General features: G+C 34.9%; 2 protein-coding genes across 2 annotated transcripts; both read left to right on the top strand.

Annotated features, from left to right (window-relative positions):
- Positions 1 to 506: 506 nt before the first annotated feature.
- LOC110458053 (vesicle transport protein SFT2B-like) lies at positions 507 to 15162 on the top strand. Its single transcript, XM_021509601.1, has 7 exons — positions 507 to 650; positions 1675 to 1761; positions 2860 to 2942; positions 4370 to 4451; positions 5216 to 5251; positions 5748 to 5836; positions 9965 to 15162. The coding sequence occupies exons 1-7, from the start codon at positions 585 to 587 to the stop codon at positions 10002 to 10004; spliced, it is 483 nt and encodes a 160-aa protein (XP_021365276.1). The 5' UTR covers positions 507 to 584; the 3' UTR covers positions 10005 to 15162.
- Positions 15163 to 19573: 4411 nt separating this feature from the next.
- LOC110458052 (complement C1q-like protein 4) lies at positions 19574 to 24646 on the top strand. The gene is made up of 3 exons (XM_021509600.1): positions 19574 to 19662; positions 23145 to 23321; positions 24216 to 24646. The coding sequence occupies exons 2-3, from the start codon at positions 23147 to 23149 to the stop codon at positions 24644 to 24646; spliced, it is 606 nt and encodes a 201-aa protein (XP_021365275.1). The 5' UTR covers positions 19574 to 19662; positions 23145 to 23146.
- The last annotated feature ends 1956 nt before the right edge of the window (positions 24647 to 26602 follow it).

Genomic DNA, 26602 nt, shown 5'->3' with positions numbered 1-26602 from the left:
GAATTTATACTAAAATCAACATAGATGTTCAATCCAAATAAAGATATCCGCTTCATAAAGGTTCCATTAAATTTATTCAAGGATATGTTGTTTACCTATGTAACAGTAAAAAGAGCAGTTTCGCTTACACCGAGGATCGAACCAGCAATTCCGATTTCGCCAAGTACTGATTAAGCTAAAGGGAATTCCCTCGCACTGAAGGCGCTTATTAGGCCTACATGAATGTTCAATTCCATTGTAAATAGGTTCAATGCATCTAAGATGTAGATGCAATTATTTCAATAAAATGCAAAAATCACTATTTTTATACATCGAAAAGCCGACCTTAGGCAATGATCCAAAGTGTTAAGAATTAGTCATAGTCTTGTGCCGGTTTTGAGTCAAAAGGGGTCAATTAAGCACATATGATCTATCCATTCCTGACCATATTTGTTTGGTCGTGTGACACCTTGTTTTTGGATACTGGTTATCGTCCTTGAAGTGTTAACACATGTACTTCCGGGTGATGTCGCTGTTAACAGGAAGTGGGCATGTTTTAGTTTTCGTTCTTTGCCGTAAGTTCAAAACTATAAATTTGAGCGAGAATGGACAAATTAAAGAAAGTTCTCAGTGGAAATGATGAAGATGAAGAGGAGGGTATTGTAACACAGGTATATATGTAGGCGTGTCGATTGTTAAATACGAAAAACAACAGCAGTATGACAAACCAATCGTACTTTACTTAACTACAGTAACAGTAGTCTTGCAATATTCTTATTGCTGTGACAGTTAGATAGATAATTTTTGTTTCATTCCTGCATGATTGCTTATCAACGCTTCTGAATGGAATAAAAAAATTACATATGTTGACGATATTGCTGTATTAAAAACAATTGGGCTCAAGATTTTTTTAACAGTTATTTTTAAGCAAGCAACAGGTGATCTTAACCATAGATGTGACTCATTCCCATGTGTTAATGCGGGTATGGTTTATGCGGGTATAGTGAAAGCTACTTGAATTGCATTGTCGGCTTAAGGGAAATGGGACATAAATATTGAGTACACCAACTGCAGATGGAAATAAATCACGTCACTTGGTTCAGCAATAGATAATCTCTATTTCTACATATTCTTCTTCCAATAATCTGCACAGATATTATCAACATCATGCAGTTGAAACCACAACCCCATTCTCTTTAACGATACATTCACCCTATTTGCATAATTTGTGAAGATATATAGCTATACAAATCTGAAACACCAACAAAATTAAAACGAATGCTTTCATATCTGCATGCTCATAATTTAAACATCTAGCATATATACAAATATTTGAAAATTGACCACCTTACTTCTAAAACATGGCTTTTTTTATAGTTGACCCGAACAATAAAACAGTCTTCCATAATTATGCAACTAATATTTTGTTTTTAGGGTAAAAATGTCTTATTTATTTTTCAAGTTCATAATTTATTTCTTGGTGTATATGTATAAATTCATTACCATCAGCTGCAACACTTTTCAAGAAACTGAACAATTTCTTTTTCCTGGTCCCTGTTCACAAATGCTTGTTTCCTGTTTGAGAAATTTCTTAAAGATAAGGAATATGCATGAAGCAGGGGCCTCGATCATCTAATCAATTGTGTTAGGTATATTAAAATATGCAGTAACTGAGAATTTCACTTCTTTTTGCAGATCAGCAATAGTACAACCCTGAGCTGGTCTACAAGGATCAAGGGGTTCATTGTGTGTTTTGTGCTGGGTGTTAGCCTGTCAATTCTGGTGAGATATATATATATGCTTCAGTTAGTGTTTCCCACATGGGAAAAAAGGGCACAGAGAAGTGGCAAGCAAAAGGACACTTTTAAGTCTTGCATTAGATCAAAAAGGGCACTTATTTAGCTGTTAATTAAGGTGCCCTGTTTGGTATGCCTGTGCATTAGAGCAATAAGGGCACTTAATTAGTCGTTACTTAAGGTGCTTTTTTGGCCTCACATAAAACAAAAAAGGGCACTTTGTAAGCTGTTTATTAAAGTGTCCTTTTTGGTCTTATGTGCCCTTTTTCCTGACACTTATTTCGCAGATGCAACATAGATTTTAACAGTCCTGTTTGACTGCAAATAGCATCTATTCACCTTATGTTAACCACCTTAGGCTAGGTGTGAACGTCTTCACTGCCTCTACAGCTGACATCTCTTGGGGCCCTGACCCTGGTCTTCTTGAGCTTCAGTAAACAAGATAATTGGCCTTCTGTAAGTAGGTGTCAGTATGTAGGGACTGTGTATTACAGGCTTTCACTGACCAGAGCAGGGAACAGGGAGGCAATAAATAATCCTAAAAAAAACTTTTTGGTAAAAGGCCCTAGGCATGGCAACAGGGAAAACGGCATGATGCCAGAGGAAAAGGGCATGGCGCGCGCCGTGCCATGCTTATCAGGCTTGTGGGAAACACTGTTACTTCTTTACATGTGTATTTTGATAGTGTCAAGTTAAAGATTTCATATCAAATTATATGTACAAAAAACATTTCAAACTCTCATAGAAATGTTCCAACATTCTTTAATTTGGTAAAGACAAATTCATATGAAATATTGGAGACTAGCTATGGCCTGATTAAAGATGTTAAAGAAAAATTAGACATACTATCATATAGGAAGGGGCATACATAAACATATATGGGATGATTTATTTTGATATATTCACTCTTGCTTCAGACATATGAAAGGATTGAAATCTTCCTGCGCTTGTGAGAGCTATTTGGTTTTTAGCAGAACACGAATAAATATCTGTCTATATATATACAAAAATGTATTTTGAATTCCATCATGGTAAATATTTGTTGTTATATATATGTAAACATTGTTTCACTCAAATTTTCCAGGGAAGCTGTTTACTATTCCTTAAAGATGGCCTGGTAATATTTGCAGTATTATACACCTTTGGAAATGTACTGTCATTAACAAGGTAAACACATAACTAATGATTCAGATATATACATATGTAGGTAAATTTTATTTTATTTAATTGTTTAAATTTGAATTATTATGACCAATCAAATTTTCGATGATAATTTGTGATATTAATAATTGGACAATGGTTGCTGAAAATGTTTAATTTAATTTGAGTACTCAATCATATTCATGTTGTAATGAAAAATTGAGGTCATTTAAGAGAGATGGGCATGAACAGTTGAAGGTTGAGGTCACTGTAATACAGAAATTTTACCACCACCATTTGACAGCATTTGATTATATATAATTTATGGGCAGCTGTATTTTCTAATAGATTTGGTAATACTTCAGAATTGCGCTTACCTTGGCCTTAAGAAAGTTCAGATATGGACATTATTCATCAAATGTCAAGGTCACTTTTATCAAAAGTCAAATTTCACTGCCTCATCTTCACTCTTTAGCTGTTGTATTTCTTAACAAATTTGTTTCCATGTCACAAATATGTTCACCTTAGTTCATCACTCATGTTCAAGCAGCCATTTTCTGGTACATTTAGAGGCCACTTCAGAGGTAAACTTACCTTTATGATAACATTAAAAAAAATAGTACTGACGTGATTGGTCAAAGGTCAAGGTAATTTATTCTAAAATAACATGTGTTGTGATCACTTATTTCTAAACAGATTTATATAAAACTTCACTCTTACAGTTATTCTAATCTTTGACAAAGTTTTACTATGAGTATGCATGATTGGTCAAAGGTCAGGGTTACTAAATATAGAATTTCACCAAGTGTCAGTGACCATCCCTTGACATTTGTTACTCTAGTATACAAATGTTTCATGGCTATTTGCGGAACAGTCAAAACTATCATCCCGAGGTAGCTAGGGGGGAAGCCCTGGCAAACAGTTCCACAGAGCTTCCCCTAACCGAGGGATGGTAGTTTTGACTGTTTCCCTAAAAGCATTGAAATAATTGTTTTATTACCAAATAGATATTTTAGTATCAATGCTGAGGTCAAATAAACGCTTGAACGGGGCTCTCAAGGGGAGAATTCTGCGTATCGAATTTGCACCGGGTAACAGTTCGCTCTGACCGGGAAAACAGTTATGACTGTTTCACCCCTACAGCCGAAATTGGAAAAAAAGCCAGAAACAGTCAAAAATAACTAATTCTAATTTATAAAGCCTATTGGGTAATAATGTATCTTGGCAGATTTTGATAACAGATAACATTCTAAAAACTTATGTACATATATGACTATAATAAATCATTGGTCTAGATAAATGAAAACCAACATATAGTTAAATAAGTTTTGCATAGAAATCTTGTTTAGTGATAGTTATTGACAGTATATGATATCAGTTCTCATATGACTTCAATTTACATTCCAAGTTAAACAAAATTCTAAAGTCATAAAAGTACATTATGTTGTTTTCAGCACATGTTTCCTTATGGGACCTCTGAATCAACTAAAAAAGATGTTTGCCAAAACCAGAATAATAGCCACATTGCTTGTAATTGTAAGTATGACCAATGTCCGAATCGTTATTATGGGAAAATGCACATCATGACTAATGTTGTAGTGCTCACATACATGTTCAAGGTCCTATAATGGTACCCGGTACTTAAAACAAAAGTACAAAGACTTGAAAGTAGAAGTAAGTAAAAATTGATGTAAAATATAGCTATATAAAATTATGAAAACACTTTATTTATGTGAATATTTTGTTAATAGTAAGACTGTTAAAGTTAGAAGATATATATTTAAGAACAATAGATCGTGTAATTGCATGGAGTGGAGTTACAACTACATTGTACCAGTCAAAATTTGTAGTACATGTACAATTTCTACAAACGCTCTTTTGTAAAATTCCTAGTCTAGACCATCTCCAACTATATTAGCATGATTTCAATCCCTTTAAATTTTAAAAGATGATTTCAATATTATTTTATGTAAATCTGAAAAAAAGTTGAATGAAAGAAGAGCAAATTCGACCTCCAGCATGGATTATGAGATTTATTAAATTGTGTTATTTGTTTCTGGTGCAGTGGAACTGATGTTGGGAATTTTTATGTTAAAACCTGATTAACGTTTGACTTTTACTTATAATTTATATTGCTTTCTATTTTGTATTGATTATATACTACTTGTTATTTTGTTATACATATATTTGCATTCTTGTTTCAGTTAATTGTCAGGAAATTACAATAAGTTGAAGGTATTAGTGTTTGTGACATTAATATAACTATTGTACATCTCCTGAAGCTATTTATTCTGTTCCAGGTAATGTTTATTTTGACGTTGGTGTGTGCTTTTGCAGTAAGTACCTTTTGTTTTGTTATAGCTTAACGGAAGTTATGATCAGAATGGTGTTTAGTTATCTCCCTTGGTGTTAACTATCTCCCTTCACATGTTAGTCAGTAGTTATTAAAATTCATTAAAATGAGAAAATAGAATCTATAATACTTTAATGGCTATTTTTCAGATTGCAATTAATAATAAATGCAAATAGGGTGTTCCAAGTTGTTTTTTTGTCAACAAGTATATTCATTGCTAGTAAAAAAAAGTTATCTGGTCAAGAAAATATAATTCATATGATATGAAATAAATGTTCAAATTTTTCCAAAAGAAATAAATATTCACAAAAAGTTCTTTCTAAATACAGAAGTTTGTGAAAATATCTGTGTCATACACTCTGGAAAAAGCACTTACATTTATATATATAACAGTCTGTACTAATAGTTTTAATATATTTTATTTAAAAACAATAAATGACCTCAAGCACCCATCCTCAAATTTGAAATTTTTATTTCAGTTGAAAAATACAGCATTGGCCATTGTATGCTGCGTATTGCAGTTTGTGGCTTTAACCTGGTACTCATTGTCCTACATCCCCTTTGCCAGGTAAGTCTATATGTCAGTACAATCATAGCCACTATAACAGTTTGTAACCTGGTACTCATTGTCCTACATCTCCTTTGCTAGGTAAGTCTATAGCTATATGTCAGTACAATCATAGCCGCTATAACAGTTTGTAACCTGGTACTCATTGTCCTACATCTCCTTCGCAGGTAAGTCTTTATGTCAGTACAATCATAGCGGGGTTTATGTCAGTACAATCATAGCTGCTATAACAGTTTGTATCCTGGTACTCATTGTCCTACATCCCTTTTGCCAGGTAAGTCTTTATGTCAGTACAATCATAGCTGCTATAACAGTTTGTAACCTGGTTCTCATTGTCCTACATCCCCTTTGCCAGGTAAGTCTATATGACAGTACAATCATAGCCCCTATAACAGTTTGTAACCTGGTACTTGTCAGTACAATCATAGCTGCTATAACAGTTTGTATCCTGGTACTCATTGTCCTACATCTCCTTCGCAGGTAAGTCTTTATGTCAGTACAATCATAGCTGCTATAACAGTTTGTATCCTGGTACTCATTGTCCTACATCCCCTTTCCCAGGTAAGTCTATATGTCAGTACAATCATAGCCGCTATAACAGCTTGTAACCTGGTACTCATTGTCCTACATCCTCTTTACCAGGTAAGTCTTTATGTCAGTACAATCATAGCGGGGTTTATGTCAGTACAATCATAGCTGCTATAACAGTTTGTAACCTGGTTCTCATTGTCCTACATACCCTTTGCCAGGTAAGTCTATATGTCAGTACAATCATAGCCGCTATTACAGTTTGTAACCTGGTACTCATTGTCCTAGATCCCCTTTGCCAGATAAGTCTTTATGTCAGTACAATCATAGCCACTATAACAGTTTGTAACCTGGTTCTCATTGTCCTACATACCCTTTGCCAGGTGAGTCTATATGTCAGTACAATCATAGCCGCTATAACAGTTTATAACCTGATACTCATTGTCCTACATACCCTTTGCCAGGCAAGTCCTTATGTCAGTACAATCATAGCCGCTATAACAGCTTGTAACCTGGTACTCATTGTCCTACATCCTCTTTACCAGGTAAGTCTTTATGTCAGTACAATCATAGCTGCTATAAAAGTTTGTAACCTGGTACTCATTGTCCTACATACCCACCAGATATGTCTTAATGTCAGTACAATCATAGCCGGGATAACAGTTTGTAACCTGGTACTCATTGTCCTAGATCCCCTTTGCCAGATAAGTCTTTATGTCAGTACAATCATAGCCCCTATAACAGTTTGTAACCTGGTACTTGTCAGTACAATCATAGCTGCTATAACAGTTTGTATCCTGGTACTCATTGTCCTACATCTCCTTCGCAGGTAAGTCTTTATGTCAGTACAATCATAGCCGGTATAACAGTTTGTAACCTGGTACTCATTGTCCTACATCCTCTTTACCAGGTAAGTCTTTATGTCAGTACAATCATAGCGGGGTTTATGTCAGTACAATCATAGCTGCTATAACAGTTTGTATCCTGGTACTCATTGTCCTACATCTCCTTCGCAGGTAAGTCTTTATGTCAGTACAATCATAGCCCCTATAACAGTTTGTAACCTGGTACTTGTCAGTACAATCATAGCTGCTATAACAGTTTGTATCCTGGTACTCATTGTCCTACATCCCTTTTGCCAGGTAAGTCTTTATGTCAGTACAATCATAGCCGCTATAACAGCTTGTAACCTGGTACTCATTGTCCTACATCTCCTTTGCTAGGAAAGTCTATAGCTATATGTCAGTACAATCATAGCCGCTATTACAGTTTGTAACCTGGTACTCATTGTCCTAGATCCCCTTTGCCAGATAAGTCTTTATGTCAGTACAATCATAGCCACTATAACAGTTTGTAACCTGGTACTCATTGTCCTACATGCCCTTTGCCAGGTAAGTCTATATGTCAGTATAATCATAGCCACTATAACAGTTTGTAACCTGGTACTCATTGTCCTACATCTCCTTTGCTAGGTAAGTCTATAGCTATATGTCAGTACAATCATAGCCGCTATAACAGCTTGTAACCTGGTACTCATTGTCCTACATCCTCTTTACCAGGTAAGTCTTTATGTCAGTACAATCATAGCCGCTATAACAGTTTGTAACCTGGTACTCATTGTCCTACATACCCACCAGATATGTCTTAATGTCAGTACAATCATAGCCGGTATAACAGTTTGTAACCTGGTACTCATTGTCCTACATCCCCTTTGCCAGGTAAGTCTTTATGTCAGTACAATCATAGCCGCTATAACAGTTTGTAACCTGGTACTCATTGTCCTACATCCCCTTTGCCAGGTAAGTCTTTATGTCAGTACAATCATAGCCGCTATAACAGTTTGTAACCTGGTACTCATTGTCCTACATCCCCTTTGCCAGGTAAGTCTTTATGTCAGTACAATCATAGCCGCTATAACAGTTTGTAACCTGGTACTCATTGTCCTACATCCCCTTTGCCAGGTAAGTCTTTATGTCAGTACAATCATAGCCGCTATAACAGTTTGTAACCTGGTACTCATTGTCCTACATCCCCTTTGCCAGGTAAGTCTTTATGTCAGTACAATCATAGCCGCTATAACAGTTTGTAACCTGGTACTCATTGTCCTACATCCCCTTTGCCAGGTAAGTCTTTATGTCAGTACAATCATAGCCGCTATAACAGTTTGTAACCTGGTACTCATTGTCCTACATCCCCTTTGCCAGGTAAGTCTTTATGTCAGTACAATCATAGCCGCTATAACAGTTTGTAACCTGGTACTCATTGTCCTACATCCCCTTTGCCAGGTAAGTCTTTATGTCAGTACAATCATAGCCGCTATAACAGTTTGTAACCTGGTACTCATTGTCCTACATCCCCTTTGCCAGGTAAGTCTTTATGTCAGTACAATCATAGCCGCTATAACAGTTTGTAACCTGGTACTCATTGTCCTACATCCCCTTTGCCAGGTAAGTCTATATGTCAGTACAATCATAGCTGCTATAACAGTTTGTAACCTGGTACTCATTGTCCTACATCCCCTTTGCCAGGTAAGTCTATATGTTAGTACAATCATAGCCGCTATTACAGTATGTTAGTTACGTAAGATTTCAATTCTACTGCAGAAAATTTCCTACATATATTTTTGGTTCCCCCCACAAAAATATATGTCTAGACTGCATATGAACATTTATACAACAATGCCATTACATAAAAGTTAACCTTATTGAAAAAGACATTACTCACATGTATGTTTAATTTAACAGCAATGTTTAAATATTTAAAAGACTATGAACAAATCCAATTTATTACAAATGAAATCTTTTAAGTTAGGAGTTCTGTTTCAATCAATCAGTATAATTGTGCATCAGTTATTGCTGTATGTTGACTGACACTCGATCATGCTTTATGTTAATGTTTTATTAGTAATTAATTAAGAATAGATATCGTTATCAGTCTAATGATATTGTTTGGAATATGAAGATTTTATTGACCAAAATTAAATGGGTTAACATTATTCTTGGTGGCTAGTGATTTTAGATTTGATTTTCATCACCTGTTGTCTACTTTGGGCTATCTTGTTAATCTTCGTGTGATAAGGATTTATTCGATAGGAAAGATACATTTCCATCTGAATATTTCATAACTCTGTAAGCTTGCCATTGTACATCATGCTTATAACAGACTCATTATCATGCCCTATGGCATATCCTATAACTCAGTATCCCTCAAGTCATGTCACACAGTCATGTGACATGTGATTTACTATTAAACTTGAAACAAGTGTACTTACCTAAAAGATGTGCTTCAGGAAAAAATCAACAAACGTACATCATGTGTTGTGGTAGAATATATAATACAATGTTTTCAAATCCAGCAGTATACCGTATACATTTCAACATTATATCTATTCTAACACTTCATTTGTAACGGAAGGCGTTCTAGAGTGCAAGTGCATATATTTATTGGGGCATGTGCATGGTCAGTTGTCTAACAACTCATGGTTGCCGACCTATGAAAAATGCCATTAAATTTACATCGATGACATGGTAGAATTTCGAATTTTCTATTTTATTTAAATAATAAAAGTTCTACAATAAAAAAAAAATATTTTGTTTTTAGAGATGCTGTTAAGAAGTGCTTTGGTGCATGCTTGGAATAAGGAAGGATTGTCCATCAACTGTCGGGAAAGATTCAGAGTGCTACAATTCACCGTAACCAAGTCATCAACCATGAACATGTTAAATATATATATTTATTCAGTATGTAAATGTGTATGTAAGAATATAAAAACCCAAAAGACGTCTATTCTTCTGTATTGAGATTGACTATTTTGATATATGAACAATTCTATTGTGCTATTTTGTGTCGATGGTATTTCACCAGTTAGTCAGTAGGTTATCGGAATACGGAGGATTATAAACATTTTTTCAGGAAAGTCTGTTAGATTAATTGTTATTTTGATTTTTATCGAAGTTATCTGATATTATATACATGAACAATCAGGTTTGAATGTCAGAGAATAACAGTTGTGTTAATTATTAAATAACAGGTTATTCTGAAGGAATGTACATAATACTTTTATGACAGGGAAACATGGTTCCTCTCTGGTACTTTTACAAAAAAAGTCTAAGAGAAGTTGTTAGCTATTGCCCTCCCCCTTCCCTTTTGGAAACTTTCTGCTACTGATGTGTACTTTCTATAATACAGAAATTATTTGAAGTTTTTAGTTTTGAATTGTCTATCAGTATGCAGGTTTTCTATAATAATGTTTTGTTTACATACTTTCAGAAGTATATTGTAATTGTTTGTTGTTAACTGAGATGTTATGTACATGAGGTAAATGAAAATGATGCGTCTTGTAAGATGTTAAGCTAGTAATATTAGATAGTGCTATAGTATTTGTCGGAGCTGGCTAATATTGGATGGTGTGCCTAAGTTTAATACTAGGGGCAAGGTATATTTTCTTAAATTTGTGTGACATTTGCCACACCGTATGTCATAGCAATGTGTGGTTTTTAGTTTCATGATCACAATTCCACAGACTAATTTGTCTGCTGGATTATACCCAATGTTACATTGTAGTAACGGTTGTGAGAACATTTTTTCTCTTTTCTTTTTGTAATAATTCTAGTTAGGCTTTGGATTTCTCTCATCAAAAAGACAAAATCACAAAAAAGTTACAAATCAACTGGACATAGTTAAGTTGAATAACACACAATAAGAATGTCAGGATTGTAGATTCTAAATGGTGATGAGAACTATGAGCTGATGATTTTATCTGTTAATAATGATTAATTCTGTTACAGGAAGACAATAATATATTCAATGTTTTCATTTTATTTCTCCACTTTCTCTCTTTAGATAAAAGTTTTGAAAAAGGAGTTTATTTTAAAATACCTGTTTATCCAATCAAATAAGAACACAATTTTCATGGTTCATACTTTCATTGTGCACCATTTGGGACCACAAAGATTTTCAGTACTGATTGTTAGATATTTTTGTGGTGGGACTAATTAAGATCAAATGACATAAAGTCACTGTGTTCATATCAATATCAGGGCTACGGAATCTACAGGGAACAACATTACATGTGTATTTGCAGTTTTCTTCTGCCATAAGTTTTTTCTAACCATGCAGATCAAAATCTTCTGCTGGAAGACTTCCAAAATCTTTCAAATCTCAGTGTGAAAACTAGATGTATGTATCTTATATTACAATAAGGAGGATTATTTTGAAGAATGTAGATTGCAGTGTTTGTTGTATAAGATTGGTTTTTGAGAATGTGATTATGATGGGAAGATAGATTTTTGCAAAAAATAAATAAGTTTATTAACATACAAAGTGAAGATTTCTATACATGTAATATATATTTAAACAATGTATATCTTCCATGCACCATTAGGGGCCACGATGGCCAAGTGGTTAAGGTGGGTCACGATTGCTAAGTGGTTAAGGCATCCGTCATTCTGCAACCACTAGCCCTCCACCACTGGGTAGAGGGTTCTAGACCTACCAGGGGGCAGTCGCCAGGTACGGTTGGTGGTTTTTCTCCGGGGAATTCGGCTTTCCTCCATCACCAAAACCTGGCATGTCCTTAAATGACCGTAGCTGTTAATAGGACTTAACACAAAGAAAGTGAAACAAACTAAATTCCATGCACTGGATTTGATTGTGGTAATTCTTTGCACTGTAATTTTTCTGTTGGATAAAGAAGCCTGCAAATTGTGTCGCTATCATGTTAGTAATTATGTACACTCCTAGAAACTGACAATATAAGTATCGAGCCTTGTAGAATATTTTGTTGTTAACAAAGCCACCTGTACTACAACTTATGGTCTGCATCATTTTGTCGTAGTAAACAAGGAGAGTACCAAGTACCACAGAATCAAGGGGCTAAGTATGTGTCAAAATGTGGTTTACAACTGTCTCCGTTCCTTGTCAATCGTTTAATTGTAAAATTGTTTTTAATGGTTCAATTGAAATCTTTTAATCCTGGAGTTATGATCCATGCAGATTACAATGACAAATAGTCAGCTGGTCACTATCAAATCAGTTCAACATCATAAAAGGAATGAGAGAAGGCAGTTACTGGTGGTTTTATATTATCATTTACTGACAATATGTATTGTAATATGACACAGGTTTTTCACACCATTTTTAAACAAATTCTTTTTTTGAAAATGTGAAAGTCATAAAATTCCTTGAATTAATTATATTTCTGATTCAGTAGCACTACAAGCTTGTGTCTTGATCTACCTTTTGCAGAATAAGTTGTTATTTTTCTATGAAATTGTTCCTTTGTACAATGAACATGTGCCTTTAACCTGAAGAAAACCCACATATTTTTGTAGTTTATAAAATTGCTTAATCAAATTAGTAAACACATTCAATTTTTTGTTCACACTATAAAGCAAGATCCTGCAAAGAGTAATTTACACCTAGAGTAATAAAGGAAAGTAAATATTTACCTATACTAGCCCAGTATGTAAAAACTGTAATCTGTGCTTTTTGTTTTATTATTGTTATGCTATAAATCACAATTTTATGATGATAAATTTTATGTTTGATTAGCCAACATTTTTAGTATTTATAATGAAAGTATAGGCTAGGCTAATAGAATTACTCAAAATTTACTTTTAAACAAAAATATATGTTTCGAAAATTTAGCTATTTACAACTTTAATAAACTGAAATTCAAATACTACATGGATATATGTTTCAAGTGTCGGAGATTTCTTCGAAGTTTTTCAAATGAATTACATACTGATGCATGCAAACTGTACCGTGTATTTTCTACCTCACTGTTCTGTCACTGAATGTTAGATTGTTTTATTTAAGGCTTTCAGTGCCCTTAGTGAGGGGAAAATTCAAATGTTTTAAATGGGTACCACACTTGCCATCACATTATTTGTACATCTGTATCTATTTTTCTAAACTAAACTTTTTTCACTATCTTTTAAAATGTAATTATCTAAATGTTGAGTAGAAAAAACTTATCAAACCAACATCAGTTGTAGGATACAAAACACTATTTCAGTGCATAGTGTGAAGGTAAAGCTTTAAAACTACATCATAGTGTGTAGGTAAAGCTTTAAAACTGAATCATTTTCAGGTAGTGTCCCACCTATTATTTTATATTGCATGTAGACATTAAAAGTGTTTTTCCTGTCTATTCATACAAACAGTAATAGTTTGAGGGCGTTTAAGATAGTTAAAACATTTTGAAATCATACGCAGTTATGTTACAGATAACATAATGGTATCACTATATAGTTATACTGCCTGCTTTATAACCAAGACACAACAATATCCACTTTTATTTTACAGTACGCTGTCAAATACAGAATATATTTTGCTAAAACACTGCTCGCTGTGGTGCTGTAGGATATTGAATACTTGAAGCCTTACTTTGTATAGAGTATATTTTCTGGCGATATGTTGATGCTTGTTATTAAACTCACACTTTAGGGAATAAGATCATTCTATATACTGGGTAGAGAAGTTCCACTACCCATTGTTACCCTATGTACTACAAAGAAGAATCCCCCTAGGCTTATTACCACAGGTAAACATATGGGTCTAAGGTGCAGCAATGTACAATGTATAGATATAAAGGGTCGAGTATCCATGCACATTTGTACATGTATAAGGTCATATAGAGACCCAATTCGACTGGCTACCAGTCCCCTATGGTTTCATTAGGAATTCTCTGCTGCATTTTACTACTTGCCTATCTCCCCTTAGTTTGAGAACTTGGGATCAGACATACAAGTGATCATTTTTTTCTCTAAATAATTCAATATTTCAGTGCAAGACCCAAATATACAGTGTTAAGTCACGGATCCTAAAGAGTTCCAATATACAATGTACAGACATTTAGAGTCCCAGTAGACAATGTAAAGTGGCCCTAAAGGTCCTAATATACAATGTATAAAGGTCACACCACAACATAGAACATATTGACAGGTAAAACGAAAAAAATGGTTACATGGGATCAAAATGATATATAGACATCTAAGGTCCAAATGTACTTGCAAAAAGTTGCAGAAAAACATGCAATGCTGTAGTGGTTTCATTATACAGTAAGTGTATACACTGTAAAAAATGTTTATGTTTGAGAAAAGTACTGGTTATGGGGTCATGTTTTTTATCCTTAGTTGATACTTAAACATTTTCAAAGAAAAAAAAACTTTTAGTTATCTCTTAGGTGCTAGTTATTGTACATTAAATTGTGCCATTATAAACAAAGAAAGAGTTACCAAGACATTATATATTTTCTATACACAATAAAATGGGGTATGGAGAATTTTTGAAGCAAGATCACTTCTGATGTACAAGTCTACAATTGTTTGTTTCATGGAGTATTGTAATGAAATAGGGAATTTGAATGTTTCCAATTTTAAAATTATTTGATTTAGAGAACATACACGACTCCAGTATTCATTCTCTACTTAATATAATAATGAGAAATGTGATTGGAAAAATCTTCCATCATAAAAAGGATTATTGGCTCATTTTATGCTCACTAAATGGATAGGATGATGATATCATGTATGTATACATGTACAAAGATTTAATAAACTCCAGCCGGCGGCTATAGTTCTACAGAAGTATCAGGTACATGTAAACACCCTGTCAATATTATAATGATGCCGGTCTCCAGCATGAAGGGTATTATCAGCATTGAGGGAGGAATTGTACTGTACATATATACTTTGACGGTTATTATATTACGTGTGTTTGCGTTCATTTCATTCTGAAATCTAATACACAGACATGTTCATTATAAAAAATGAAATAAACAAAATGTAAATTTATTCTTTTCATATTTTGTTATTTTTATACGCTCGTCAAATTTGACGGAAGTATTATGGTATGGGGTTGTCCGTCCGGCGTAAACTTTTGTTTGGCCGGCAATCTCCTCCTACATTTTTCAACCGATCTCTTTGAAACTTGGTATACATTATAATCATGATATGAAGTTGTGTCTCCCTTAAGAGAATATTGATTTAACAACTTTTCCAAAAGTTCTTGCCCTTTGTTCATTTCAGTATTTGTTTTTCTGTCCGGAGATCTACTCCTACCTGTTTTGACAGATTTCTTTGACACTTATTAGGCTAAATAATCATGATATGTTGTTGTGTTTCCTTGAAAAGAATTTTAATTCAACAATTTTTGTAAAGGTTATTGCCCTTTGTTTATTTCAGTATTTGATTTTTATCCGGCAATCTCCTCCTACATTTTTCAACGGATCTCTTTGAAACTTGGTATACATTATAATCATGATATGAAGTTGTGTCTCCCCTAAAAGAATTTTGATTCAACATTTTTTGCAAAAGTTCTTGCCCTTTGTTCATTTCAACATTTTATTTTTTGTCAGGAGATTTTCTCCTACATTTTTTACACAATGTAGCATGTCAGCTAACCACTCTTAGAATGATGCAGATCTTATTTCAATGTAAGAAAGTATATAACACTATATGGCATTCGACGAGCGTATATTGTTCCGCCCCGCAGTACTCTTGTTTATGAAATTCTGGTAACTTATGAGAAAATGCTCCTCATTTGTGAATTTCTGGATATCAACAAAATTGCATATCGATTTTTAATTATGGTCTTTAAATAGAAATTATCAAAGGGTTGACATTTTGGATGACTATGCCATACCTTTAGATATGGGGAGTTGAGTTTGTATGCTTTTTCATCTTAAGCGACATTTAAAAGGTTAACACTGCATCCTCAATAGGAGTGTTTGTTATAGAGGGAGAGAGGGAAAGACAACGTCGTACTTCCTTCAGGTATTTAGAGTTCTCTACGTGGTGTTCTGAATTCCCACTAGTGGTAAGTATACGAGAATGTCTGCCTAGGGACTTGAAACACTAACTGATGGAACCAATAAAGTCAGCAATAGCAATAGATCTAACAATTGTTTGTGGATCATTGGTGTGCAGTACAGTGCAGGGTTATTCTCTGCAGTGGATTAAATGTATCTGTATTTGATTCAGTAATCTTTCTTTGTTTTAATTAAAATGGGGTACTTTTAATGTCATGTTACAAAACAAAAAAACATTTATTTTAAGTAGTGATTTATTTGTGGAATACTTAAATATTGTATTGAGTTCACCTCAGCAAATGTAATATGGATGTAGTATATATAATGTACCTCTGTCCTATAATCATCTATATGATATTTCCGGATCTATCTACCCGGTCGAGTAGGTTATTATTTTATACGCCTTTCTGGACATTACCGACCACAATTTAGTATTGCCTCAGATCTTTAGCAGATCTACACCATTTTAGAAGCACATGGTACCACCATAAATAGAGAGATTTTTTTACATCTGCGGCAAAGAATAGGGTAACTATCGATAAATATGTGTTACATGTTTCTTCTAGTCATTAGTATTGAGTCATATTGTACATTTGTCATGCATGACATGTCGAATTAAGTTGAATTTATCTTATTTCTCGTTCAGTGTTTATAAGCTTACTCTATCGTGTTAGTAAGAATGTGCGTTTGTATATTACAGTTTTACTCTATCTCCGGATGGCGCTACAAAGAACTACGAAATTACGAAATTAAGAAACAGAATTTAAAGCGAATTAGTTTTCAGTCTATTTAAGTTGGATTGGTCTGAAGCTGTCCCAGTGTTCATGTAGTTTGCTGTCGCGGAACAATCCGAATAGCCATGTTATTGACCTCACAATTGGCGACGTTACATTGGCTTTCTAGCTGGTGATAATATACAAAAGTGTCTTGTATTGTTTGTGATCAAGTGCGACACGCAAATATTTCTTACATGTGTATATATATACAGTAGTTATATTTCTTATTGGTACTTCAAACTTGATAGGGTTCAAAACTCTGTCATCCAGCAGAGCTGAAGTTTCGTACATGTTTAAGACGAAATTCATCAACTGGGATTTTATCTGGAACGATGGCATAGTTCATACCATTTGCGAGTGTTACTTGTTGTTAGCGCTCTCTTGGGATGTTAACTAGCCACTGCTTATTAAGCATTATATGATTTTGTGTTTTGTTGTTATGACCAAATGTCGTAGTTTGCGTTCTTATTAATACATGGTTACCAAAATGCTTCCAGCTGTATTTAGAGCAAAACATATTGGGTTGAACTACAAATACAACTGGTGTCTAAGGAGAGAACATGTGACGTTTTGGTGTTTTTAGTTCGATACGTACTTGATCACATTCATCAGACAAATGACAAGTTAGGTCCTAGGTGTTCAAATATTATGTTCGGCCACGCTTAAGCACATGTACAGTTAGATTAAACAATGTTAGAAATTACAAGCATATCAACAAATCAATTTAGCTACGCTTTGCTACTAGATGACCAACACCGATATTTATTTTTTATTATATCAAGAACATCATCACTTTTTTCTAATTGTCATAGTAAGCTGTAAAAACCATGTTAATGGATGCTGAATTCATACACATTTTAGTTTTATCAACAATTTTCGATTTGACACACGCAACGTTAACCGTTCCATTAAAGATATATCACTGAACTGCTTCATTAACGATGTCGTTAAATGTCACTGGACCATTTCATAAACAATGTTTCGGACACACGATCATTTCATTAAGAATGGATATGATACGTGTATAATCTTCAACCTTTCATTAACAATTCTGTGTTTAATCTTTTCATAAGGGATACTTCTGGGCGTCATACTCCTCCAATGCATTGACTTTATTCCTGAATGTCATATTTTTCATCAACGAAATTCAGGATGTTATGTTCAATAATTACAATTTCTCGGTAATATTTTCCCGAATATTGAAGGACCATTTCATTACTGTAACGTTATTTCTGATGCCACGTGATCATAGCATCATACGATAATTCACAAAATGTCATTAATCATTTTTTTTGGTTGTCACTTTAAACTATTAATTTTTTGGCTTATGCCATGGTGCGGCGTCCGTCGTCCGTCTGTCCGGCGTAAACTTTTTACTTAAAACAACTTCTTTTCAGTAACCAAAAGGCCTAGGATGATGATATTTGGCCAGTAGCATGCTGGGATGAAGGGCTACCAATTTGTTAAAATGAATGACCTTGACTCACTTTCAAGGTCACTGGGGTCAGATGTCTTAAAATCTTCAAACAACTTCTTCTCAATAACCAAAAGGCCCAGGGTACTGATATGTGGCCTGTAGCATGCTGGGATGAATGACTACTAAGTTTGTTAAAACGAATGACCTTGACCAATTTTCAGGGTCACAGGGGTCAAATGTCTTAAAATCTTCAAACAACTTCTTCTCAATAACCAAAAGGTCCAGTGTACTGATATTAGGCCTGTAGCATGCTAAAATGAATGACCTTGACCAATGCTCAAGGTCACGTGGTTAAATGTCTTAATATCTTCAAACAACTTCTCAATAACCAAAAGGCCCAGGGTACTGATATTGGGCCTGTACCATGCTGGGATGAAGGACTACCAAGTTTGTTCAAAAGAATGACCTTGACCAACTTTCAAGGTGACAGTGGTCAAATGTCTTAAAATCTACAAACGACTTCTTCTCAATAACCAAAGGCCCATGGTACAGAAATTGGGCCTGTAGCATGCTGGGATGAAGGACTACCAAGTTAGTTCAGATGAATGACCTTGATCCACTGTCAACCTAATGTCCTTGTTTGACAATCAAGGTCACAGGCGTCGTATGTTTAAATCTTTTAATAGGTTCTTATGAAATCTTAAGATTACAAGTGTGATATTATTACCAGGTGAGCGATGCAGGCCCATTGGGCCTCTTGTTTCTGTAGATGACGCTTTTTACGGTTTCATTAACATAAATCTTGCCGTCACATTCAACCAATTAACTGTATTTTTTAGTCATTCCAATGACAACTATCACGTGCCCACTTGATTGTATTAACTACTAAACGCCACACTCTCTTCGTAACGAACACCGGAAATGTCGCATCGTAAAAAAATTATGTTTACGTGACATCGAATAGTGTGGAGTTTATAGAGCGTTTCCGTAGTATATGTTATTATTTTACTGTAATTATTACTGTATACATACTGTACATACCTCCAATGAGTATGTTTATGCTGTCTCAACATGTGATTCATGTTTTAATAGAAACATTTCTGTTATTACTGTAAAGGATCAAAGAAGATATTGTATATGTACTGTTTGTACTACCACTGCTATGATAAGAAACCAGAGTCTTGCGACCTTCGTGTATAGATAAGACCGCTCACACAACTTGTACACTTTACAGCCGAATCCTCGACAACCGGGACATTATAACGTGTACTTTGATCACACGGGGTAATAGGTCAGTATCCCACACTTTATAGTTAAGGCTATAAGTACTGAACATTTCTATGAAGTTTCATTGAAATTCATTCAGTATAACTGAAGTTAAACATGTATTCCAAAATGAATTTTCATATAAACATTTTGACAATGTTTGACTTGACGGGACCCTGTACTGAACATTTCTATGAAGTTTCATTGAAATTCCTTCAGTATAACTGAAGTTAAACATGTATTCCAAAATGAATTTTCATATAAACATTTTGACAATGTTTGACTTGACTGGACCCTGTACTGAACATTTCTATGAAGTTTCATTATAACCCCTTCAGCAGAAATTGAGCTTAAGTTTAAAATAGATTTTCATATGGCGTCCGTGGCGGAAATCTAGTATATTTGGCCTACTCGGAAATTAACAGTACTATGTCGGACCATGTATTGGTCATTCTTATGAAGTTTCATTAAAATCACTTTTACAGAACTGAAATTTTAGTTCAAAACATACTTTAAAAATGGAGTCCATCTTGGATACCTGGCCGAGCCGACCAAATATACACATGGTTAGGAACTGATTACTATAAAGTTTCAATGAAATCCTTTCATCAGAATAGAAGTTAATAAATTCCATCTAGGTTAATAAGAACATCTTGTTCCAACCATGTACTTAATGTATCAATAAAGTTTCATTGAAATCCCTTCAGTAATATTTGCATTTAAGTTACAATTGTGAAGTGTGCACAACAAAAGGCGCACGACGACGGACGAAGGTGGATCGCATTAGGTGATCATAGATCTTTGGCTGAAGTGACCTATTACGGCTTTGCGTTTTTCACTTATAAATAGACCCTTCTTCTCTATTCCAGACATTTATGAAATGCAGACTTAACCCTTCACGTGTAGACATGATCAGTTTTTGAAGGAAACCCTTGTTTGTTAAAATAAGCAAGATTTGTCTCTATACATTAGGGGAACCTACAAGAAGTCAAAGATAGCTTATAGTTTGAAAGATTTTTCTAAGCTTTCTAAAATAAGGTTAACCTCAGTTTACTTGTTTTTATGTCATGGTGCGCTGTCCGTCGTCCGGTGTCGTCCGTCGACTTTTCCTTTAAACAACTGCTTCTGAAGAACGGACAGGCCTAGGGTCATGTTATTTAGCTGAAAGCTTCCTTGGTAGGAGCCCAACAAAATTTGCGAATGAAAATGACCTTGACCTACTTTCAAGGTCACAGGGTCAAATATGTTAAACTCTTTAAACAACTTCTTCTGAAGAACGGACAGGCCTAGGGTCATGTTATTTAGCTGAAAGCTTCCTTGGTAGGAGCCCAACAAAATTTGCGAATGAAAATGACCTTGACCTACTTTCAAGGTCACAGGGTCAAATATGTCATACTCTTTAAACGACTTCTCCTGAAGAACTAAAAGGTATATAATCTTTATATTTATCTAATGGCTTCTTGGGATAGAACCCAACAAAGTTTGACAATGAAAATGACATTGACCTGCTTTCTAGGTCCCAGGGTCAAATATGTTAAACTCTTTAAACAACTTCTTCTTAAGAACCAAACGGTACTGAATCTTTAGATTTGCCTGGTGGCTTCCTGAGAGAGAGCCCGACAAAGTTTGCGAATAAAAATGATTTTGACTTGCTTTCAAGGTCATAGGGGTCAAATATGTCAAACTTTTTAAATGACTTCAGAAGAACTAACAGGTATAGAATCTTTCTATTTGGCTGGTGGCTTCCTGGGATAAAGCCCGACAAAGTTTGCATATTTTTTTTACCTTGACCTACTTTCAAGGTCACAGGAGTCAAATATGTCAAACGCTTCAAACGACTTCTTCTGAAGAACTAAAAGGTATATAACCTTCATTTTTGGCTGGTGGCTTCCTGGGATAGACTAGAGCCCGACAAAGTTTGAGAATGAAAATGACTTTGACCTACTTTCAAGGTCACATGAGTCAAATATGACAAACTCTTCAAACGACTTCAACTGAAAAACTAGAAGGTATAATATCTTTATATTTGGCTGGTGGCTTTCTTGGATAGAGCCCAACAAAGTTTGAGAATGAAAATGACTTTGACCTACTTTCAAGGTCACAGGGGTCAAATATGCCAAACTCTTTGAACGACTTCTTCTGAAGAACTAAAAGTTATAGAACCTTCATATTTTGCTGGTGGCTTCTTGGGAAAGAGCCTGAAAAAGTTTGAGAAAGAAAATGACCTTGACTAACGTTCAAGGTCACAGTTGTCAAATATGGCAAACTCTTTAAATGCCTTTTCCTGAAGAACTGAAAGGTATAGAATCCGTATAATTGGTTGGTGGGGTCCTGGGATAGAGCCCGACAAAATTTGAGAATGAAAATGCCTTGACCTGCTTTCAAGGTCACAGGGGTCAAATATGTCAAACTCTTTAAATGCCTTCTCCTGAATAACCAAATGGTATAGAATTTTCATATTTGGTTGGTGGATTCCTGGGATAGAGCCCGACGGACTTTGAGAATGAAAATGACATTGACTGGCTTACAAGGTCAAAGGAGTCAAATATGTCAAACTCTATAAACGACTTCTTCTGAAGAACCAAAAGGTATAGAATCTTTATATTTGGCTGGTGGCTTCCTGGGATAGAGCCCGACAAAGTTTGAGAATGAAAATGACTGACCTCCTTTCCAGGTCACAGCAGTCAAATATGTCAAACACTTCAAATGACTTCTTCTGAAGAACTAAAGGTATAAAATCTTCAAAATTGGCTGGTGGCTTCCTTGGATAGAGCCTGACAGGGTTTGAGAATGAAAATTACCTTGACCTACTTTCAAGGTCACAGTGGTCAAATATGCCAAACTCTTTAACCGACTTCTGAAGAACTAAAAGGTGTAGAACCTTCATATTTGCCTTGTGGCTTCGTGAGACAGAGTCTGACAAAGTTTGAGAATGAAAATGACTTTGACCTTTTTCAAGGTCACAGGTGTGAAATATGTCAAAAACATCGAGCGACTTCTGATGAAAAATCGAAAGGCATAAAATCATAATATTTGAAGAAGAACGATGGCCAAAAAGCATTAAATCTTATAATAATATTTGACTGGTAGTTTCAACAGAGGGAGCCGACAAAGATTGCGAGTGACAAATTTGTAGTACAATATAATATTTAATCAGAATATTTGCTATGACTGCTGAAATATTCAGGTGAGCGATACAGGCCCTCTGGGCCTCTTGTTCAATTAAATTTCAGTGTATATTCAGATTTGTTAAAACCAGCCCTCTAGATATCTGAATGGGGCCACAAACTAGGTCAAACTTCTCAAGTGTGACAGGGGCACATACAGTGCAAGATGCACTATTCTTCAATGAAAAATTAGAAGATATTTCTTGCAGTGTCTCTGTAAATCATTGTCGTAATTTTATATAATTGAGGAATTACATTTTCATGAAAACGTCCAGCATTAATTAATCATTAATATAACTAATCATATTCTATGTGTACCAGTTTTATGTGAGAAAATCAGAAATGGGACGTATTATACAGTTCATTTGGAGCGTGATGGTAATGATCGCCTTGGTGAAATCTAATGAAGACTTCGAATATCGCTTAAAACAGATGGAACAGAAATTTGCTTCTCAACTACAAGCCGTTCGTGAAGATGCCTGTTCAAATAGTAAAGGTATATCGGATAACATCAGGGGTGAGTACAGTCACTGTATGTGAGATAATTCATCAGCATTTTTCGGGTACCACATCTTTCATTTCAAATTATTGCCATTAAGTGTCCTTTTAATGTATGGCTGACGAAAAAAAGATCAATCAAAATGCTATTACATTGAATTAACTTGCTCGCCCTTGCAATAACGTGCAGTAACGGCAGCTGTTTCGTTGAGTTCTTTATAAAAAAACATTGTGTAGTTGCTTATTGATTTTTAAGTCGTTAATGTCTGGTTGAACTGTGTACCCGCCTGGATAGAACACCCTCTACACTGTAAAATAATTATGACAATAATGACTCGTAATCAATTATAATGACGTTATATTACATTCCGAGTCCGGTTGTTGGGACCTGCTAAACTTTTCTTTAAACATATTTTCAAAAATATCAAAACTTATAAGCTAATGAATATTACTAGGGATAAGAAATGACCATGTTGATACAAAAATAAAAAATAAAAGATAATTTTGTTCAATATCAAGAGGAGCCATGTTCACCTCATCAGTCGTTCATCATCCGTTTCATTGTTTTTATTCATTATTTTTGATGTCACAATTCATTTAACATACTAATTGAAGCTACAGTACTACTTCAATACAACTAATGGCCACTGTACGCAGGTAACATATATATACATAAACCTGTCCGAAAGCTGGTATGTACTACTTCTCAGTTACAATTACATGTATGGTATTGGGTCATGACGAATTCGAAACAGAGTTGGTCCACAACGGCCGCAATATAATGGTGAGCTACGCAGCAGGCGAAAGTCATGACAATCAGGCAACACATTCATATATATACAGTACACACTCCTACTATAAGACCATCATAATTATAAATATAAAACATCCGTCTCGTTTTTAATCTCTTCAGATCGACGAGTTGTGAACAAAGAAGAACCAGTTATAGCATTCTCCACCCAGCTCGGTCCAGAGAAGAACAACCTCGGTGTGCATCAGACTCTTATTTTTGAAGGAAATGTTATGAACGAAGGGTCAGCGTACAGTAACCTGACCGGTGTGTTCACCTGTCCGAAAGCTGGTATGTACTACTTCTCCGTTACAATAATGGTAAGGGCTCATGACGAATTCGAAACAGAGTTGGTCCACAATGGCCGCAATATAATGGTGAACTACGCAGCAGGCGAAAGTCAATTCAAACAGGCAACAAATTCTGTCGTAATTCGTCTTAATGAAGGTGATAAAGTGTGGGTCAGAATACTGGAAAACCTTGGAATTAACAACGGAAACATACGTATATATGGAGGAGGCTGGACCACATTTACGGGATTTCGAATCCAATGATGTCTGCAACAAGTGGAATAAAATCACACAATACGATTTATTTGCAGTCACTTTGTGTATCAAAATAAATCAACTAAAAAGTATCATGGTAAAGCGTTATTATGTTTTTGTTACTACTTCAACCAAGTTAACTTGAATATCAAGACAGTAACAACACACCTGAGCAAAACCAAGTAGACCATCATGAATCACAACAAAAAAAGGCCGCTGCGACATCTGGTATATAGAAAGGCTAAATGTATCAGCTGTACTGGGTTTGCGATAGTTGATCAATTTACAAATAAGTCACATCAGTCATCACGGCATCGATACATGCAACACGGGACAGAAAGTCATTCAAGAAACAAAACGTGGTAAACATCTGCCTGACATCCGACACACGTTAATTAAACAAAAACACAACTCGACCGGCAAGTGCCGGGGCCAAAACCACACTCTAATTATAAGTTATATCACTCTACATTATGTCCAATTTGGATTCTCCACCATGTACTGGGTTTGCGATGTGAGAGGATTATTAAGAGATGAATCGAAACAACTTCACTCTTCAACTTTTCATTTTATTACCGGAACAGGAAGTCAAACAACAAAACATAGAAACAAGATACGGAGACGGAATACAATAATACACAAAACGGTTAATTCCGGATATTCTATTGATGGTAATAACATAATATATATCATGTATATAACACAGCACCAAATGCTTCCTACGTCAAATCCAAATATTTCAGGATATGAAGATAACATAGAATAAGGAGGATAAATTAACGTTTCACGGTATTCTTGTTATTCAAAGACAAAGCACGACCAATATAACATGATGTAGGAAGATTTGCCAAGTAGTCATTTTCCCTCGTTCTCGTAACGAGGACGCGATACGTCTTGGATTTTACCTAAGGCTACATTGGGTGTCGCCGACACTTACCCTTCTGAATCACCTAGTTTTCTTCTCTTTGATTTTTTTCAATGTCTACATCATAATTCACCCTTGTTTTATCTATTCTCAGTCCGAATTATTGTTCTGTTGACACTTTTGTATTAGCGATCAAAGAAAAGACAGTGATGCTTTGAGTAAGTATGAGTCTTAATTCTGTCAGGGGAAACTTACAGAACATTGACAATTTAATAAGTAAGACAATTTTGCTTTTTATTTTTTGTTTTAGTCATGTACGATATAAACAGTAACCATGAACTGCTATAGTCGTTGCGCCATATAGGTACTTTGTGCTTTGAGTGCGTATCTTCTAATCTCAAGGTTGTTGAGGGTCCCGGTCAGGAGGAGGTAGACTAAAATAATAGAAGGCGCTAGCTGTTTAACCAATTCCAACAGTTATCAACTTAACAAGTATACATGAAATGCAATTAGTTATATTAATAAAAGGTACAGACAATAAGTAACTTGTATCAGTTTCAAAATTGATTATTTCCTTCCTTCTATGTCCTGCGTGTAAATAGTATCCTTTACATTAATGGATTAGTTAAAAAATATTTCTCAAATAGTAGTAATAATTAAGTAAAAAATATGAATGCTTATTCCACCACATATCTTTACATTTACCTTTGTTATTATATGATTATTACAAAATCTTCTTCATACATCGTGATATCTACCTTATAATCAGAACTGTTTATTAATAAGTACAATGGTATGTACACCGATGAAGGAATGTCTCTTTAGGTACAATTGTAAGTGTTTCCCAGGCGACGAACTCGGTATCAGATTCATAACTTACTTACTGTTCGTTGAATGAAATGAACAATATTTTAATGAGGGTGTTGACATTTGTTGAGAGGAGTAAATTGATTAAGGTCTCGGACACAGTCCCTGGTATTTCACGTTAGCATACGAAATGCATTGACTGCTTGCGATATTTTCACGTAAGCTTTATAAAACGGTAATAAACGAATGAAGGTAGTACAACTGTAAGTAACGAGTGAAAGTAGTACAACTGT

This window comes from Mizuhopecten yessoensis, unplaced genomic scaffold, assembly GCF_002113885.1.
Source record: "Mizuhopecten yessoensis strain PY_sf001 unplaced genomic scaffold, ASM211388v2 scaffold9417, whole genome shotgun sequence".
NCBI lineage: Eukaryota > Metazoa > Mollusca > Bivalvia > Pectinida > Pectinidae > Mizuhopecten > Mizuhopecten yessoensis.
This window is presented reverse-complemented; position numbering and strand designations above follow the sequence as displayed.

Coding starts and splice junctions, on each gene's coding strand:
- LOC110458053 (XM_021509601.1), top strand. CDS start 585: ATGGACAAATTAAAGAAAGTTCTCAGTGGAAATGATGAAGATGAAGAG. Junction 651..1,674: donor AGGAGGGTATTGTAACACAG/GTATATATGTAG, acceptor TTCTTTTTGCAG/ATCAGCAATAGTACAACCCT. Junction 1,762..2,859: donor GTGTTAGCCTGTCAATTCTG/GTGAGATATATA, acceptor CAAATTTTCCAG/GGAAGCTGTTTACTATTCCT.
- LOC110458052 (XM_021509600.1), top strand. CDS start 23,147: ATGGGACGTATTATACAGTTCATTTGGAGCGTGATGGTAATGATCGCC. Junction 23,322..24,215: donor TATATCGGATAACATCAGGG/GTGAGTACAGTC, acceptor TAATCTCTTCAG/ATCGACGAGTTGTGAACAAA.